At 31.0% G+C, this 19563-nt stretch overlaps 1 protein-coding gene across 5 annotated transcripts in view; it reads right to left on the reverse strand.

The window, feature by feature from the left end:
• LOC142228691 (uncharacterized) overlaps positions 1-19563 on the reverse strand; it is a 64903-nt gene that overhangs the window by 2656 nt on the left and 42684 nt on the right. For 4 of the 5 annotated variants that reach the window (XM_075299176.1, XM_075299178.1, XM_075299180.1 and 1 more), the window contains 2 exons: positions 15009-15378; positions 1683-1958 (listed from right to left, as the gene is read on the reverse strand). In XM_075299176.1, coding sequence (XP_075155291.1) covers positions 1683-1958; positions 15009-15378 — 646 coding nt within the window. Of the gene's footprint in view, positions 1-1682; positions 1959-15008; positions 15379-15610; positions 16065-19563 lie in introns of those variants that run through there. The other variant, XM_075299179.1, reaches the window with a different exon arrangement.

Below are 19563 nucleotides of genomic sequence, written 5' to 3' on the forward strand. Positions count from 1 at the left end.
TAAACGAAAATACGCCTAATCTAACCTAATCCGTAAAATGTTTTGCTGAGTAAGATAGCGATATGAAATGTTTTTTTTATTTATTTTTGGGATTTAAAAAAAATTTGACAAAATTTTCTATAGAAATAAGAATTTTGACAAAATTTTCTATAGAAATAAAAATTTTGACAAAATTTTCTGTGGAAATAAAATTTTGGTAAAATATTCTGTGGAAATAAAATTTTGATAAAACTTTCTGTGGAAATAAAATTTTGACAAAATTTACTGTGGATATGAAATGTTGACAAAATTTTCTATAGAAATAAAATTTTGACAAAATTTTCTGTGGAAATAAAATTTTGACAAAATTTTCTGTGGAAATAAAATTTTGACAAAATTTTCTGTGGAAATGAAAAGGTGACAAAATTTTCTGTGGAAATAAAAAGTTGACAATATTTTCAATAAAATAACATTTTAGCAAAATTTTCTGTGGAAATAAAATTTTCTGTAGAAATAAAAAAAATTCTATGGAAATAACATTTTTACAAAATTTTTTAAATTAAGAGAAATTAAATTTTCTAAATTAAAATTTTGACAATTTTTTTTTTACAGAAATAAAATTTTGACAAAATCTTTTGTAGAAATAAAATTTTTTTTCTGTAGAAATAAAAATTTGACAAAATGTTCTATAGAAATAAAAATTTTGACAAAATTTTTTATAGAAATAAAATTTTGACAAAATTTTTTATAGAAATAACATTTCGACAAAATTTTCTGTGGATATAAAATGTTGACAATATTTTCAATAGAAATAAAATTTTGACAAAATTTTCTATAGAAATAAAATGTTGATAAAAATTTTTTTTTAGAATTAAAATTTTGACAAAATTTTTTATAGAAATATAATTTTGACAATATTTTCTATATGTACATAAAATGTACATAATTTTCTATGCATCGATTTGCATCATTTGTTCGCGTTGGATCACACACAATTTGTCAATCGATCATAAAAAAGGCTCGCGTCGATCGGTCGAAAGAAATGCTACAAAAATACGATTTTGTTGCTTCGAAACACGTCTATGACATCGTGACAGGTGATTAATCGTGAATGTACCCTTGTGAGCCCGAAAATAAACAGCAGTCGACTGTATGGGCATTTCAATATGAACCAAATCTCACAAAAGTTGCTTGTTTTTTTTTGGGTAAAAATGGACATATCACCTTCGTACCACTAGAACAATAAGAAAAGTTAATTCTGAGTGGTACAAAATCATTTGTTTGCCTGTTGTTTTCCAAGAAATCAGAAAAACCAACCGCCGAAGACGGATCACTTTAAACCAAGACAATGCGAGCTCTCACACATCAAGCAAGCAAGAGTATTTTTCACTCAAAATATCGATTTGATGGGTCATTCGTCGTATAGTCCTGACTTGGCACCGAATGACTTCTTTTTATTATCGTACGTAGAAAATAAAAGAGGATAACTGTGAATGAAGAGCTCTACCATGAGATGATACCAAACTTTTTTGCCCAAAATGCAAGAGTATGCCAAATTGGACTAAGCGGATGGGCAATTTGAGGCACATAATTTTCTAACATTAAATTATATGGGCTGTACTAACTATTCAAATAAAGATTTTATGCATTTTACTAAATTTTGAAATACTTTATATCACCCTTTAGTTCAATACATTTCTTACCTGATTATTATTATGATTACGAAGATGTTTTTTCTTTACCGGGGAACTATTCACAGAACCATTATTTTGATTATCATGGTGAGATTCATTCGTTGCTGTTGCTGTTGTTGACTCTTTATGTGGAGATACTGATGTAGATTTTTGTGATGCTGTCGTACCAGACGAACTATTCAAATTCTCTTCAGAATTCCCCACATCTTTTGGCGGAGATGGCAGCGTGTATATATCAAATTCGTTTGTTTTAATATCTTTGCCCAATATGGCGAAACGATTTTCCTAAATTGAAAATAAAAAAAAAATTACTAGTAAGTTCAAATTAGTTTTATAAATGGGTGATACATGCACCATCAAAATAAAATCTATTCTGTACCATATACCCCAAATACATTTTGCTTCAAGCATATACATATATTTTCAGGATTGGTTATGTTTCACCGTAGGCATACACGAGTAGCATACTCTCTAGGTCTCTCTTTCTAAACACATATATGTTCAGAGGCTATTTCTAAATTAATATATATTTACATCCAAGCATATTATATTTGCAAACATTTTATGTCCCAAACATAGTATGTTGTAACATATTAACATATATGTCCCAAACATATGAAAAGCAGTCTTTTTCGTCCGTGTGGTAGCTAGCGCGAAGTGTTAACAAGTTAACACCGGTATATCTATCAAAGTAGAAATAACAGCTATATGATCTTTGTTTAATTGACAGTTCATAATATTATTTACAAAAGTATGGGGATGATTTTGAAAAGAAAATAAAGCAATTTTCGAGACTTAATATTCACTTTTGTTCTCTAATCCCGAAATATAAAAGTCAACCATCGTCTAGATATTCAGAAAGTGCAAGAGTTCACCGATGTACAAAACAAGTTAGACTGGAAAAAGCCAAGTAGTTGCTTCTCTTGGATGACAGTGGTCAGTTACCGAAATTGGGGACTACTTGCACGGTTGCCACAGTTGGTAGAATTCTACCAAAAATTGTAGATTTTTTACTGTTTGGTAGATTGGTAGAATTCTTGCTGTTTTGTAGATTTTGTAAAATGTTCCTCTCCAACTATAGGGATTTTCTATATAATTAAAATTTTGACGAAATTGTCTATAGAAATAAAATTTTGACAAAATTTTCTATAGAAATAAAAAATTATATTTTTACCTCCTATAGGTATAAAACACACAAGAATATGTTGACACAATTTTCTATAGAGAAAATGTTGACAAAATTTTCTATAGAAATAAAATTTTGACAAAATTCTCTATAGAAATAAAATTTTGACAAAATTCTCTATAGAAATAAAAATGGTAATATTTCACTGTTTGGTGAAATTCTTGATATTGTGGTAATTTTTGCAAAATATTCTTCACCAACTACAAGGTACTTCACAATTTTTCTACACACCCAGAAAAAAGTGACCCCTTCTTTAAGTTAAAATGAACTCATTGTGAAGAAAGTTGAACTTCGTATAGCGCCAAAGACATTTTTATTTGTTTGAACGATGTGATTTTCGTAGAAATTAGGAATAATGCATTCTATATATTAGTTAACATTTTCCTATATTTATATACCACTATACTACAGAATGAAAAAATTTAACTAATTTGAATTCATATATGGAATGATTTTATTGAAATTTTTTCATTCATTTCGACAAATCTTACACATTTGTGGTAAAACTTTTACTTCATAATTAGAACTGCTTATCTTCGTTTTTAAATACAATTTTATTTATTTCTATAAGCAATTTTATCTTCAATAAAAGACATGTTTTATTAATATATTGAATATATTTATTAAGAATCAACAGCATCGAATCTCTTTGAAATATTAGTTTATTAATCCACTATTTCCAATTTCCGTGTGATATTGTCAACTGTAAAACGCACTTTTTCTTCTTCTTGTACTTTTCACTTTTAATAAGTTGCTGCCTAACGATTTTGTCCTCCTTTTACAATTTCAATACCTACAAATATAAAAAATCATAAAACATTTTTGTTGCAAAAGGTTAGCGTCACTGAATATTACCTGATAATTGAAGATTCCAAAATGAAGACAAATGAAAGGGTTGTTATTCTGCTGGTGTTTTCTTTCTTTATACACTATCACAAACATTGATAGATTTATTTAAAAAAACGAAAATTTTTCTCACTAATTTAAAATAACAAATATTTTATATATTTTATTTGTTATTTATTATATTATTTTACCATATTATTTTTTAACAATCTCTCCGTATACCAAAACAACGCGATTCCAACTAAAAAAACAACCGACGCGCAAATATATCGATTACACCCACGCGCAAATATATCGATTACACCCACGCGCAAACACATCGATTACGATGACAGGTATCGATTACAGGTAGACAATAGAAATTTAGGAAAATTTCCTATATTCTAACAAGTGTGTTTCCTTAAGTTTTGAAAGGATTGCATACTTCTTAGTACGAATGAACTAAAATATTTTTCTATGCCAAGTGTTGTTCGTATGTATGAAAAACTTTCTATTATAAAGGAAGTCGCAATTATCATTTTATAAGAAATTTTACTAATTTTGAGGAAACTTGGTTTTAGTTCGGTTTTTGTTTATTTTTACGAATGCTTTGTTATCGGTGAATAAAATTTTCTTTTTCAGTAGTAAATTCTTATACCCAGCGAAGAAAATAGTATGAGTAAAATTCCATGCCTTATTCTAGTTAATGAACTATTCCTAACTGCTTACAGTTTAGGATTTTTTTACTGAAACGAGTAAATTTTATTATTTTTCACAAAAATTTACCTTAATGGAAATAAAATGGATAAGCTATATTGATGAAAATTTTTTCCTTTAGTTTCGAAGGCACTTTTTTCTGGGTGCAGAGATACAATTTTGTCTAGGTATAAAATTTTGATCAAATAAAATTTTGACAAACTTTTCCAAAGAAATAAGATTTTGACAAAATTTTCCAAAGAGATAACATTTTGACAAAATTTTCTATAGAAATAAAATTATGACAAAATTTTCTATAGAAATAAAATTTTGACAAAATTTTCTATAGAAATAAAATTTTGACAAAATTTTCTATAGAAATAAAATTTGGACAAAATTCTCTATAGAAATAAAAATGGTAATTTTTTACTGTTTGGTGAAATTCTTGATGTTTTGGTAAATTTTGCAAAATATTCCTCACCACCTACAAGGTACTTCACAAATTTTCTATAGAGATACAATTTTGTCTAGGTATAAAATTTTGATCAAATAAAATTTTGACAAAATTTTCCAAAGAAATAAGATTTTGACAAAATTTTCAAAGAAATGACATTTTGACAAAATTTTCTATAGAAATAAAATGTTGACAAAATTTTCTATAGAAATAAAATTATGACAAAATTTTCTATATAAATAAAATTTTGGCAAAATTTTCTACAGAAATAAAATTTTGGCAAAATTTTCTATAGAAATAAAATTTTGACAAAATTTTCTATATAAATAAAATTGTGAAATAATTTTCTATAGAAATAAAATTTTCACAAAATTTTCTATAGAAATAAAATTTTGACAAAATTTTCTATAGAAATAAAATTTTAATAAAATTTTGGCAAAATTTTCTATAGAAATAAAATATTGACAAAATTTTTTATAGAAATAACATTTTGACAAAATTTTCTATAGAAATAAAATTTTAACAAAATTTTCCATAGAAATAAAATTTTGGCAAAATTTTCTATAGAAATAAAATTTTGACAAAATTTTCTATAGAAATAAAATTTTGACAAAATTTTTCTATAGAAATAAAATTTTGACAAAATTTTTTACAGAAATAAAATTTTGGCAAAATTTTCTATAGAAATAAAATTTTGACAACATTTTCCAAAGAAATAGAATGGTGGCAAAATTTTCTATAGAAATAAAATTTTGACAAAATGTTCTATAGAAATAAAATTTTAATGAAATTTTCTATAGAAATAAAATTTTGTTGTTGTTTTTTTGATTTCAGCTTAAAACCATGCATAGACTAAACTACAAGTGTAGCTTAACCAACAGAGGAAAAGAAAAACCAAGAAAACCAATAACAACAAAACAAAATTTTATATAAAAATTAAATTTTGAATAAATTCTATAGAAATAAAATTTTGACAAAATTTTGTATAGAAATAAAATTTTGACATATATTTCTACAGAAATAAAATTTTGACAAAATTTTCTATAGAAATACAAATTTGACAAAATTTCCCAAAGAAATAAAATGTTGACATTTTTTTTTTTGACAAAATGTTCTTAAAAAATTAAATTTGGACAAAATTGTCTATAGAAATAACATTTAAACAAAATTATCTATAGAAATTAAATTTGGATAAAATTTTCTATAGAAACTAAATTTGGATAAAATTTTCTATAGAAATAAAAATTTAACAAAATTTGCTATAAAAATAAAACATTTTCAACATTTGATTAGGTTAGGATGTGCGTGAAGATAAATTGTAAATTTAACTAGTCGAGACACAAACCAGGTAGTTTTTGCCTGCGCACCTAATGGGTTAATTACAATTTGGGGAGATAAAATATTTAATGAAATTCAGCACTTTCCAACATATTTGCGCAAAATATTTTGGTATTAAACGAAAGATCTTGACAAGTACTATAAATGCAAGTGGTTGTCATGTTCGAAAGCGTCCCATAAATGTTAGTTTTGCAGCTATATTTTAAAAGTCAGTTTGTCCAACTTGAAATAAAGTTAAACTACGCCCACTATGCAATACCTGCTCTAGATTTTTTGGTATCAAATGAAAGCTCTTGACGAGTACTATAAACGCAAGTGGTTGTCATGTTCGAAAGCATCATACAAATATCGCTTTTTATCAAAAAGAAAATTACTTTTTTAGAATTTCAAAAAAAGTGCACATTGGCCCACTGTGCAACACCTGCTCTACAGTGTTTGGTATCAAATGAAAACTCTTGATGAGTACTATAAATGCAAGTGGTTTTTATTTTCGAAAGTTTCCCAAAAAAAATTGTTTTAAGCAAAAGTAAAATTAATTTGCGAAATTTTAGAAAATATCGCACCATCGCCCACTGTGCAAAACCTGCTCTAGATTTTTTGGTATCAAATGAAAGCTCTTGACGAGTACTATAAACGCAAGTGGTTCTCATGTTCGAAAGCATCATAGAAATATCGATTTTTATCAAAAATATAATTAATATGTCAGAATTTAAAATATAGTGCACGCGGGCCCACTGTGCAATACCTGCTCTAGATTTTTTGGTATCAAATGAAAGCTCTTGATGAGTACTATAAATTCAAGTGGTTGTTATATTCGAAAGCTTCACAGAAATATCGATTTTTATCAAAAAGAAACTTAGTTTGCACGAAGTTACAATATAGGACACCCGTGCCCACTGTGCAAAACCTGCTCTAGATTTTTTGGTATCAAATGAAAGCTCGTGATGAGTACTACAAATGCAAGTAGTTTTTATTATCTAAAACATCCCAGAAATGTAGGTTTTTGTTAATTTTTTTTAAATTTAATCGCCACAATTTGAAATAAAACTGAAATGCGTGCACTATATTTTAAATTCTGACATATTAATTATATTTTTGATAAAAATCGATATTTCTATGATGCTTTCGAACATGAGAACCACTTGCGTTTATAGTACTCGTCAAGAGCTTTCATTTGATACCAAAAAATCTAGAGCAGGTTTTGCACAGTGGGCGCTGGTGCGATATTTTCTAAAATTTCACAAATTAATTTTACTTTTGCTTAAAACAATTTTTTTTGGGAAACTTTCGAAAATAAAAACCACTTGCATTTATAGTACTCATCAAGAGTTTTCATTTGATACCAAACACTGTAGAGCAGGTGTTGCACAGTGGGCCAATGTGCACTTTTTTTGATAAAAATCGATATTTTTATGATGCTTTCGAATATAACAACCACTTGGGTTTATAGTACTCATCAAGGGCTTTCATTTGATACCAAAAAATCTAGAGCAGGTATTGCACAGTGGGCGCATTTCAGTTTTATTTCAAATTGTGGCGATTAAATTTAAAAAAAAATTAACAAAAACCTACATTTCTGGGATGTTTTAGAAAAAAAAACTACTTGCATTTGTAGTACTCATCAAGAGCTTTCATTTGATACCAAAAAATCTAGAGCAGGTTTTGCACAGTGGGCACGGGTGTCCTATATTGTAACTTCGTGCAAACTAAGTTTCTTTTTGATAAAAATCTATATTTCTGTGAAGCTTTCGAATATAACAACCACTTGGATTTATAGTACTCATCAAGAGCTTTCATTTGATACCAAAAAATCTAGAGCAGGTTTTGCACAGTGGGCCCGCGTGCACTATATTTTAAATTCTGACATATTAATTATATTTTTGATAAAAATCGATATTTCTATGATGCTTTCGAACATGAGACCCACTTGAGTTTATAGTACTCGTCAAGAGCTTTCATTTGATACCAAAAAATCTAGAGCAGGTTTTGCACAGTGGGCGCTGGTGCGATATTTTCTAAAATTTCGCAAATTAATTTTACTTTTGCTTAAAACAATTTTTTTGGGAAACTTTCGAAAATAAAAACCACTTGCATTTATAGTACTCATCAAGAGTTTTCATTTGATACCAAACACTGTAGAGCAGGTGTTGCACAGTGGGCCAATGTGCACTTTTCTTGAAATTCTAAAAAAGTAATTTTCTTTTTGATAAAAATCGATATTTTTATGATGCTTTCGAATATAACAACCACTTGGATTTATAGTACTCATCAAGAGCTTTCATTTGATACCAAAAAATCTAGAGCAGGTATTGCACAGTGGGCGTAGTTTAACTTTATTTCAAGTTGGACAAACTGACTTTTAAAATATAGCTGCAAAACTAACATTTATGGGACGCTTTCGAACATGACAACCACGTGCATTTATAGTACTTGTCAAGATCTTTCGTTTAATACCAAAATATTTTGCGCAAATATGTTGGAAAGTGCTGAATTTCATTAAATATTTTATCTCCCCAAATTGTAATTAACCCATTAGGTGCGCAGGCAAAAACTACCTGGTTTGTGTCTCGACTAGTTAAATTTACAATTTATCTTCACGAACATTAGGTTAGGTACATTTAGGCTCACTGGGCTATTCAGTACAGTGATGTTATCATGGGGTCTGCACGATTCCATGTTTAGCTCAATGACAAGGGACCTCCTTTTATGGCCGAGTCCATTGATGTGAAATCACTTACACTGAAAAAAAAACATGCTCGGTTCCAAAGATTTTGTCTTTACTTTAAAAATTTTTGTATTGATTCCGAACCAAAGAAGCAGAGAATACAAATAAGGATACTTTTAAGACACAATTCTCTTTTAAATTTGGGTTTTGTGTACTTGCTTCTAGGAAGCATATTTAATTTTTCGTTTTTTCAGCTTGTTTTCTTCATATGCTATCAAAGTCCTTTAAAAACGAGTTAACGACAACTTTATTTTCTAAATTCAGACTCGACTTCCAGTAGAAATTATGCTATGTTTCAAGTAAAAATCGTCTTTAAAATAAAGTGTTGAAAAACGTATCCTATATTTGAACGATTTTTTTGCTTTTTAATCAAGATGCAAAAAGACAACAAATTTAAAGACAATTATTAAAGTCAAGATAACCTTAGCCCAAAAATGTTTTCATTCATGTTATGATACCCATTTTTAAGTCAAATCACTTAATTATATGGACAATACAACTTCATTGAAAGGTTGGTCGACTTTTGGACAAGGAAAAACACTTTACATTAGAGAAATGCGTCTTCTATGATAAGCAAAATTCGTATTTTAAAGACATGAAATCTTTAACCTCACGACAATATTTTTTCAGCGTAGAGAAACTTTGAAATACTCAGAAATGTCACCAGCATTATAGAGAGGAAATAATTCAACCGGAGCAGGGATTGAACCCACGACCCTTTGCATGTAAAGCGAACATGCTAACCATTGCACCCTGGTCGATCCTCATTTTTTTTTTACTTTCACACTCAACAAAAAAGTTAACTTAAATTCAAAGATTTTGACCTTCCCTTAAGGATTTTGGTATTGATTCAAAGATGCTGCTTCTTTAAAATAAATACATTTTTCTTGGAAGCTATTCAACTTTAGATCTATGCTCTATAAAATTAAATTTTGGATACAGATTTCAAGGTCGCAAATTTAGTCCAATCGACTTCAAATTTGGCACAAGTATATGTTTTGGGTCAGAATAGAACCCTATTGATTATGGAAGAAATCGGTTAAGCTTTAGATATAGCTTCCATATATATCTTTCGCTCCATATCTGCTAAAATGACCCCAGAAGCCAGACTTTGAGCCTGATTTGCTTCAAAGTGTGCAATTGGTAATGTCGTAAATTGTGCCAAATTTGGTTGAAATCGGTTCAGATTTAGATTTAGCTCCCATATATATCTTTCACCCGATATTCACTTATATGGCGCCATAAGCCAAAGTTTTTCACTGATTTTCTTTAAATGTTGTATAGGGAGTAGAATTAACGTTCTAGCTATACATGCCAAATTTGGTTGAAACACTTCTGCAAAAATGACTAAAAATTGCTTCAGATTTAAATGTTTCCCATATTTGTCAATAACATTGGTTTCCTCCCCAGGACATTAGCCGGCTTAAATTTTAAGTCTATAGATTTTGTAGGTCTTACAAATTTTGTTAAAATGTACGTATTTGGGAAAAAAACCTTTATATATAGCACGGATTTGATATGGTATCGAAAATGTGGATCTACAAAAATGGTGCAGGGTATAATATAGTCGGCCCCACCCGACTTCGTTTTTTTATACCCTGCGCCACACTGTGGAACAGATGGTGTCTTTGGCAATAATGCTCAGGGTGGGTCCCTGAGTCGATAAAACCATGTCCGTCTGTCTGTGAACACATTTTTTGTGATCAAAGTCTAGGTCGCAATTTAAATCCAATCGCCTTCAAATTTGGCACATGTTCCTAATTTGGGTCAGAATAGAACCCTATTGATTTTGGAAGAAATCGGTTCAGATTTAGATATAGCTCCCATATATATCTTTCGCCCGATATGCACTAATATGGACTCAGCAGCCAGAGTTTTACACCGATTTGCTTGAAATTTTGCACAAGGAGTACAATTGGTAGTATAGTCATGTGTGCCAAATTTGATTGAAATCGGTTCAGATTTAGATATAGCTCTCATATATAGCTTTCGCCCGATTTACACTCCTTTGTCCACAGAGGCCAATTTTTTGCTCCGATTTAGTTGAAATTTTGCACAGGGAGTAGAATTAGCATTATAGCTATGCGTGTCCAATTTGGTGGAAATCGGTTTAGATTTAGATATAGCTTCCATATACAGCTTTCGCCCGATTTACACTCCTTTGTCCACAGAGGCCAATTTTTTGCTCCGATTTAGTTGAAATTTTGCACAGGGAGTAGAATTAACATTATAGCTATGCGTGTCAAATTTGGTGGAAATCGGTTTAGATTTAGATATAGCTTCCATATATAGCTTTCGCCCGATTTACACTCATATGACCACAGAGGCCAATCTTTTGCTCCGATTTAATTGAAATTTTGCACAGGGAGTAGAATTAGCATTGTTGGTATGCGTGCCAAATTAGGTTGAAATCGGTTCAGATTTAGATATAGCTTCCATATATATGTTTTTCTGATTTCGACAAAAATGGTCAAAATACCAACATTTTCCTTGTAAAATCGCCACTGCTTAGTCGAAAAGTTGAAAAAAATGACTCTAATTTTCTTCAACTTCTAATACATATATATCGAGCGATAAATCATAAATAAACTTTTGCGAAGTTTCCTTAAAATTGCCTCAGATTTAAATGTTTCCCATATTTTTTTACTAACATTGTGTTCCACCCTAGTCCATTAGCCGACTTAAATTTTGAGTCTATAGATTTTGTAAAAGTCTATCAAATTCTTTCCAAATCGAGTGATATTTAAATGTATGTATTTGGGACAAACCTTTATATATAGCACCCAACACATTTGACAGATGTGATATGGTATCGAAAATTTAGATCTACAAAGTGGTGTAGGGTATAATATAGTCGGCACCGCCCGACTTTGGACTTTCCTTACTTGTTTTTTTACTAAAATTGTGTTCCAACCTAGTGCATTAGCCAACTTAAATTTTGAGTCTATAGATTTTGTAAAAGTCTATCAAATTCTGTCAAAATCGAGTGATATTTAAATGTATGTATTTGGGACAAACCTTTATATATAGCACCCAACACATTTGACGGATGTGATATGGTATCGAAAATTTAGATCTACAAAGTGGTGCAGGGTATAATATAGTCGGCCCCGCCCGACTTTAGACTTTCCTTACTTGTTTTTATACCCTCCATCATAGGATGGGGGTATATTAACTTTGTCATTCCGTTTGTAACACATCGAAATATTGCTCTAAGACCCCATAAAGTATATATATTCTGGGTCGTGGTGAAATTCTGAGTCGATCTAAGCATGTCCGTCCGTCCGTCCGTCCGTCTGTTGAAATCACGCTAACTTCCGAACGAAACACGCTATCGACTTGAAACTTGGCACAAGTAGTTGTTATCGATGTAGGTCGGATGGTATTGAAAATGGGCCATATCGGTCCACTTTTACGTATAGCCCCCATATAAAGGGACCCTCAGATTTGGCTTGTGGAGCCTCTAACAGAAGCATATTTCATCCGATCCGGCTGAAATTTGGTACATGGTGTTGGTATATGGTCTCTAACAACCATGCAAAAATTGATCCACATCGGCCCATAATTATATATAGCCCCCATATAAACCGATCCCCAGATTTGGCTTGCGGAGCCTAAAAGAGAAGCAAATTTTATCCGATCCGGCTGAAATTTGGTACATGGTGTTAGTATATGGTCTCTAATAACCATGCCAAAATTGGTCCACATCGGTCCATAATTATATATAGCCCCCATATAAACCGATCCCCAGATTTGGCTTGCGGAGCCTCAAAGAGAAGAAAATTTCATCCGATCCGGCTGAAATTTAGTACATGATGTTGGTATATGGTCTCTAACAACCATGCAAAAATTGGTCCATATAGGTCCTTAATTATATATAGCCCCCATATAAACCGATCCCCAGATTTGGCTTGTGGAGCCTCTAAGAGAAGCATATTTCATCCGATCCGGCTGAAATTTGGTACATGGTGTTGGTATATGGTCTCTAACAATCATGCAAAAATTGGTCCACATCGGTCCATAATTATATATAGTCCCCATATAAACCGATCCCCAGATTTGGCTTGCGGAGCCTCAAAGAGAAGCAAATTTCATCCGATCCGCCTGAAATTCGGTACATGATGTTGGCATATGGTCTCTAACAACCATGCAAAAATTGGTCCACATCGGTCCATAATTATATATAGAGCCCATATAAACCGATCTCCAGATTTGGCTTGCGAAGCCCCACATCGGTCCATAATTATATATAGACCCCATATAAACCGATCCCCAGATTTGGCTTGCGAAGTCTCCAAGAGAAGCAAATTTCATTCAATCCGGTTGTAATTTGGAACATGGTGTTAATAAAGGGTGATTTGTTAAGAGCTTGATAACTTTTTTAAAAAAAAAAACGCATAAAATTTGCAAAATCTCATCGGTTCTTTATTTGAAACGTTAGATTGGTCCATGACATTTACTTTTTGAAGATAATTTCATTTAAATGTTGACCGCGGCTGCGTCTTAGGTGGTCCATTCGGAAAGTCCAATTTTGGGCAACTTTTTCGAGCATTTCGGCCGGAATAGCCCGAATTTCTTCGGAAATGTTGTCTTCCAAAGCTGGAATAGTTGCTGGCTTATTTCTGTAGACTTTAGACTTGACGTAGCCCCACAAAAAATAGTCTAAAGGCGTCAAATCGCATGATCTTGGTGGCCAACTTACCGGTCCATTTCTTGAGATGAATTGTTCTCCGAAGTTTTCCCTCAAAATGGCCATAGAATCGCGAGCTGTGTGGCATGTGGCGCCATCTTGTTGAAACCACATGTCAACCAAGTTCAGTTCTTCAATTTTTGGCAACAAAAAGTTTGTTAGCATCGAACGATAGCGATCGCCATTCACCGTAACGTTGCGTCCAACAGCATCTTTGAAAAAATACGGTCCAATGATTCCACCAGCGTACAAACCACACCAAACAGTGCATTTTTTGGGGATGCGTGGGCAGTTCTTGAACGGCTTCTGGTTGCTCTTCACTCCAAATGCGGCAATTTTGCTTATTTACGTAGCCATTCAACCAGAAATGAGCCTCATCGCTGAACAAAATTTGTCGATAAAAAAGCAGATTTTCTGCCAACTTTTCTAGGGCCCATTCACTGAAAATTCGACGTTGTGGCAGATCGTTCGGCTATTCATGATGAAATGTCAAAGCATACTGAGCATCTTTCTCTTTGACACCATGTCTGAAATCCCACGTGATCTGTCAAATACTAATGCATGAAAATCCTAACCTCAAAAGAATCACCCTTTATATGATCTTTAACAAGCGTGCCAGAATTGGTCCATATCGGTCCATAATTATATATAGCCCCCATATAAAACGTTCTCCAGATTTGACCTCCGGAGCCTCTTGGAGGAGCAAAATTCATCCGATCCGGTTCAAATTAGGAACGTTTTGTTAGTATATGGTCGCTAACAACCATACCAAAATTGGTCCAATCACACAAAAATTGGTCCATATCGGTTCATAATCATGGTTGCCATTAGAGCCAAAAATAGTCTACCAAAATTCTATTTCTATAGAAAATTTTGTCAAAATTTTATTTCTAGAGAAAATTTTGTTAAAATTTTATTCGGTTCATAATAAAATTTTCATCATTGTCAAAATTGTATTTCTATAGAAAATTTTATTCAAATTTTATTCGGTTCATAATCATGGTTGCCACTCGAGCCAAAAATAATCTACCAAAAGTTTATTTCTATAGAAAATTTTGTGAAAATTTTATTTCTATAGAAAATTTTGTTAAAATTTTATTTCTGTAGAAAATTTTGTCAAAATTGTATGTCTAATTTGTCAAACTGAATTATATACGTATTGGATCGGTCTTTTTTGATTTAATATATACCACGTATGGACTTACATACATTTTAGAAGATGGTGTTAGGAGGTTTTAAGATACCTTGCCATCGGCAAGCGTTACCCCAACTTAAGTAATTCGATTGTGGATGGCAGTGTTTAGAAGAAGTTTCTACGCAATCCATGATGGAGGGTACATAAGCTTCGGCCTGGCCGAACTTACGGCCGTATATACTTGTTTTTTTTTTATTTTGTCTATAAAAATGTTTGTTGTACTTACATCCATTATTTGGGCTGTTGTCGTTGTAGTTACTATAACCGGTATAGGCTGATGAGATTTGGCAGGCATATTGGAGGATTCGTTTTCTGAGTCAATTAGATCTAAATCCGTTGTTATCAATGGTGATAATGGCGGCGAAAGTAATGGAGCTGTTGAGGCAGTACTGTTCGGTGTTGTAGGAGAGTTGTTGTTGTTGTTGCTGGTGGATGAAGCAGCATCTACTAGACATTCTATATTGGACGGAGGAGAATTGGAGCTAGTAGTGTGTCTTGCCTCTGAGGCGGCGGCAGCGGTACCAGCTGCTGTGGCACAAGCTAAGGTGGCAATACCTGAAGTTGAAGGACCATCCAATAATGATACATCAGGTTCTCTGGAAAATAAAAGAAAGTAATTATTATAAAATAAATCAAATAAATGAATGAAAGGGTAGGCATATCAAATAAAAATGAATGAATATATGTTTTACAACACATAGCGGATATAACGAGAACTAACTACAATAACAAGATCATCAACCAAAAAAAAAAAAAAAAAATAGATAACAAAAACCAAATTATAAATGTTCGTCATTAACTACTATCCATTTGAACGAATGAATGTACATTTTGCGTGTCTTCCGTTTTTTCTTGCCCATTTATTTATTTATTTTGTTGGTTACTACAACGATGATGTCAGTGGGGGTTGCTTCATTCGCATAGAGGAGATCTTATTGCCAAGACAAATTTCAGCATTTCTAGAGAGTTACTTTTAAATGTAATTTTTTACGTTTTGTTTCGAATAACTTCACGTTACTTCTTTACGACGACCGTTAATATTTGACCAACAACTCTTTTTTTTTTTCAAACACACACACGCTTCATGTTGACAATGACGCTAATGGTGGTGACTGTGATTCCGAGTATTTGGCTATGACGATGATGACTAATTTGAGTTATTTTGAATACTGCTGCTAACGTGACAACAGAATCCGCAACAGGTTGTTGTTGATGCTTCAAAATATTCCGGATTATTAAAAGTTCGTTGTATTCAGCTTGGAATGTTTTGTGTTTTGTTTTTATTTCCCCATTTACCAACGATTAGAGTTCAACGCGAATGAATTGAGAGAATTAAATTTAAAAAATAAGTCAGGGTGCGAATTTATGTTAAAGTCAATTGTCAAATGACTACTAACCAATAGAAATCTAAATCATTGTATCAGGTATCTATGATCTTGGAAATTTAAAATGGTCAAATCATCTGTCACTTTACAATCGACTTTCAACAGCGATAAAACTGAAAAAATCGATTTTAAAAAACAAAATAACCAATTTTCGAATGTAAACACATCTATCTTTTTCAACTTTTAAGTGTTGTTATACACTGAAAAAAATATTGACCTAATATGACATTATGCAACCTAAATTTTAGAAAACGCAATTCACACAATATCCCAGTAAAAACTCCTCCCAGCAAAAACTGGGTAAGCACTAGTGATTCTTTCAGTAATACCGGTAATCAAAAAGTTAGTACTTGCAGTATTACCTGGGATTTAAAAATAATAACTTACCTGTGTAGGCAAAAAGTGATTCTTTCTATTAATACCGGTAATCAAAATCATATCTTGAGGTCCGGGTTCGGTTCTGCAGTGGGCACCGCTAATAGTAGCGAAAAGTAATGCCAAATTACATTTCAGAAAAAATTGCCAATAAAATATACCTTTGTTTTCTAAAGTTGTATAGTACATAATGTATATTACAAAATAACATCAATGAATAGATCCATGTCGTGGAGCGTGGTATAGTGTGTTGGATTACAAAACAACAGGGGTGAGTACGCACTTTTTGGGTATCTTTATGGTAAAGGATATTATTTTTGGAGAGCTGGTAAGCTTGCGAAGAAGTACTTATTTTTCGACTGCTGGTATGCTTGCACGGAAGTACTTTCCTCCAATGTCATGCCCGTGTAAAAGTATTACTACTGATATATGTACGAGGAAGTTGTTACCAATTTGGCGCAGGCATACTTGTACTCATACCTGGTAATAGGAGTTTTTGCTGGGTACTTGTACTCATACTTGGTAATAGGAGTTTTTACTGGGCTATTACCAAGTATGAGTAATCCATCACACTATACCACGCTCCACGACATGGATCTATTCAATGATGTTATTTTGTAATATAAATTATGTACTATACAACTTTAGAAAACAAAGGTATATTTTATTGACAATTTTTTTCTGAAATGTAATTTGGCATTACTTATCGCTACTATTAACGGTGCCCACTGTAGAGCCGAACCCGGACCTCAATATATGATTTTGATTACCGGTATTACTAGAAAGAATCACTTTTTGCCTACACAGGGAAGTTATTATTTTTAAATCCCAGGTAATACTGCAATTACTAACTTTTTGATAAACGGTATTACTAAAAGAATCACTAGTGCTTACCCAGTTTTTGCTGGGTATTAACCCTTAAATTCACAAGAACACCGATTCCTAAAAAAAGTATATACATGTACACACAAAAAAAGTTTCCGATTCAAGCACGAAATTAATTGATCCAATTAATTTTTTTAATTGAAATGTCTTCAATCACGAAAATGATAATATCAATCATTGTTTTAATTGGGCATTAAAAAAAATGAATTGATTTCATTAGCAAATTTCAATTAATTTTTAATTGCTTCAGTTAAAAATTTAATTGATGTTGATTGCAAAACTCAATTAATTTTTTCATAACAAAGTACAAACAAAGATTTGTTTTTTCTGATTCAATCACGAAATTAATTGATCCAAGTAATTTTTGAATTGAAATGTCTTCAATCACAGAAATGATAGTATCAATTAAAAAATTTATTGACAGTCAATTAAAAATTTAATTGATCCAATTAAACAATTAATTGATACTATTAATTTTTGTAATAAAATTTGTGAAAATTTTGTGGAATCAATTAAATTTTTAATTGAATATTTTTTAAAACTCAATTAAGACTTTAATTGGAAAAATTTTCGTGTCAACCTCAATGACAAGGGAGCTCCTTTTTATAGCCGAGCCCGAACGTCGTTCCACATTGCAGTGAAACCACTTAGAGAAGTTTTGAAATACTCAGAAATGTCACCAGCATTACTGAGGTGGGATAATCCACCGCTGAAAAACTTTTTGGTGTTCGGTCGAAGCATTGGCTTAATTAAGTTAATGTTTCTATCTTGGTTAAAAAGTTAATTGTATCAACTAATTTATTAATTGAACAAATTTTCAACTTCAATCAACTTTTTAATTGGAAATATTTTGGTCATATTTTTTTCTGTGTAATATGCAAAATGGTAAAAAAAACATCTGCATAGTACATTTTTTTCTAAATTTTGTTTTTGCGTTTTATTGCAAAAATAGTGGTTGTATCTTAATAGATACAGTGTGCATTAAACTAAGTTTTTGTTTACAAATAAACAATTTGATTGTAGTAGACCATAGAGAGTAGATATTTTTACACTACACAATTTTTTGCCAGCATTCGTTTTTTTTTTCTGGTAAAAATTAATTATTTTCCAATTTGTAGGTTTTTCTGGCAAAGTTTCATTTCAATTTTCTTTCAATATTGATTTTATTTCACACAGAAGTACTATAGATTTTTTGAAACTGCGTTATGATGTTTTCAATGCAACAGACACGATTTCGTAGAATTCGGTTAAAATTTTAAGACGCAAGAATTTGTTCTAGTTGTATCTTAAAAGATACAGAGCGCAATTAAGGGTTAAGGACAAATTTCTTTAAAATAATGAAATTTTAATTAATAGGAAGATTACAATCTTTGCTTCAAAAAAATTTTTTTCATTAAATTTAGGACACGAATTTTGGAAATTTTTCGACCCGTCGTTTAGTCGTGTATCTTTGAAGTAAGGTACAATTTCTTTAAAGTAAAGAAAAACACTTTTGATTTAAAGAAAACATTTTTATATTACCTAATATATTGAATCTTTAGATTAAAAACAACAACGCTTCAAATATAGGCTAAAACTTATTTTGAGGTTTTGAGGCCCTTTTTGAATTAAGAAAACATTTTTTACTTTGAAGTATCTGTTATAATTTGGATTTTATGTATATAGCTTTGTTAATATATCGCCTAAAGAGATTGAAAATATCATAAATGAGATCTGTATCCTAATTTTAATTTTATTGATGCTACTTTTTTGATTATGTACCTCTGGGGAAGCAATTCAGCGAAAATTGTGAAATATTAGGACGGATGAATTGAAAGAATAAAAGAAAAAGATCTCAAGCTTGGCAAAAATATAGAATTTTATTTAATCAAAACAAGATCGAATAAGAAACAAAATAAATCAAGACAGAAAAAAATTTTATGAACAATTTTCCATTTAAAATCTTAATTGAGTTTTAAAAAATATTGAACTAAAACTTAATTGATTCAACAAATTTTTTAATTGAAACAAAAATCAATCACAAAAATTAATAGTATCAATTATTTTCTTAATTGGATCAATTAATTTTTTAATTGACTTTCAATTGATTTTTTAATTGATACTATCATTTCTGTGATTGAAGACAATTCAATTAAT

Source organism: Haematobia irritans, chromosome 3 (genome assembly GCF_050003625.1).
Source record: "Haematobia irritans isolate KBUSLIRL chromosome 3, ASM5000362v1, whole genome shotgun sequence".
Lineage (NCBI taxonomy): Eukaryota > Metazoa > Arthropoda > Insecta > Diptera > Muscidae > Haematobia > Haematobia irritans.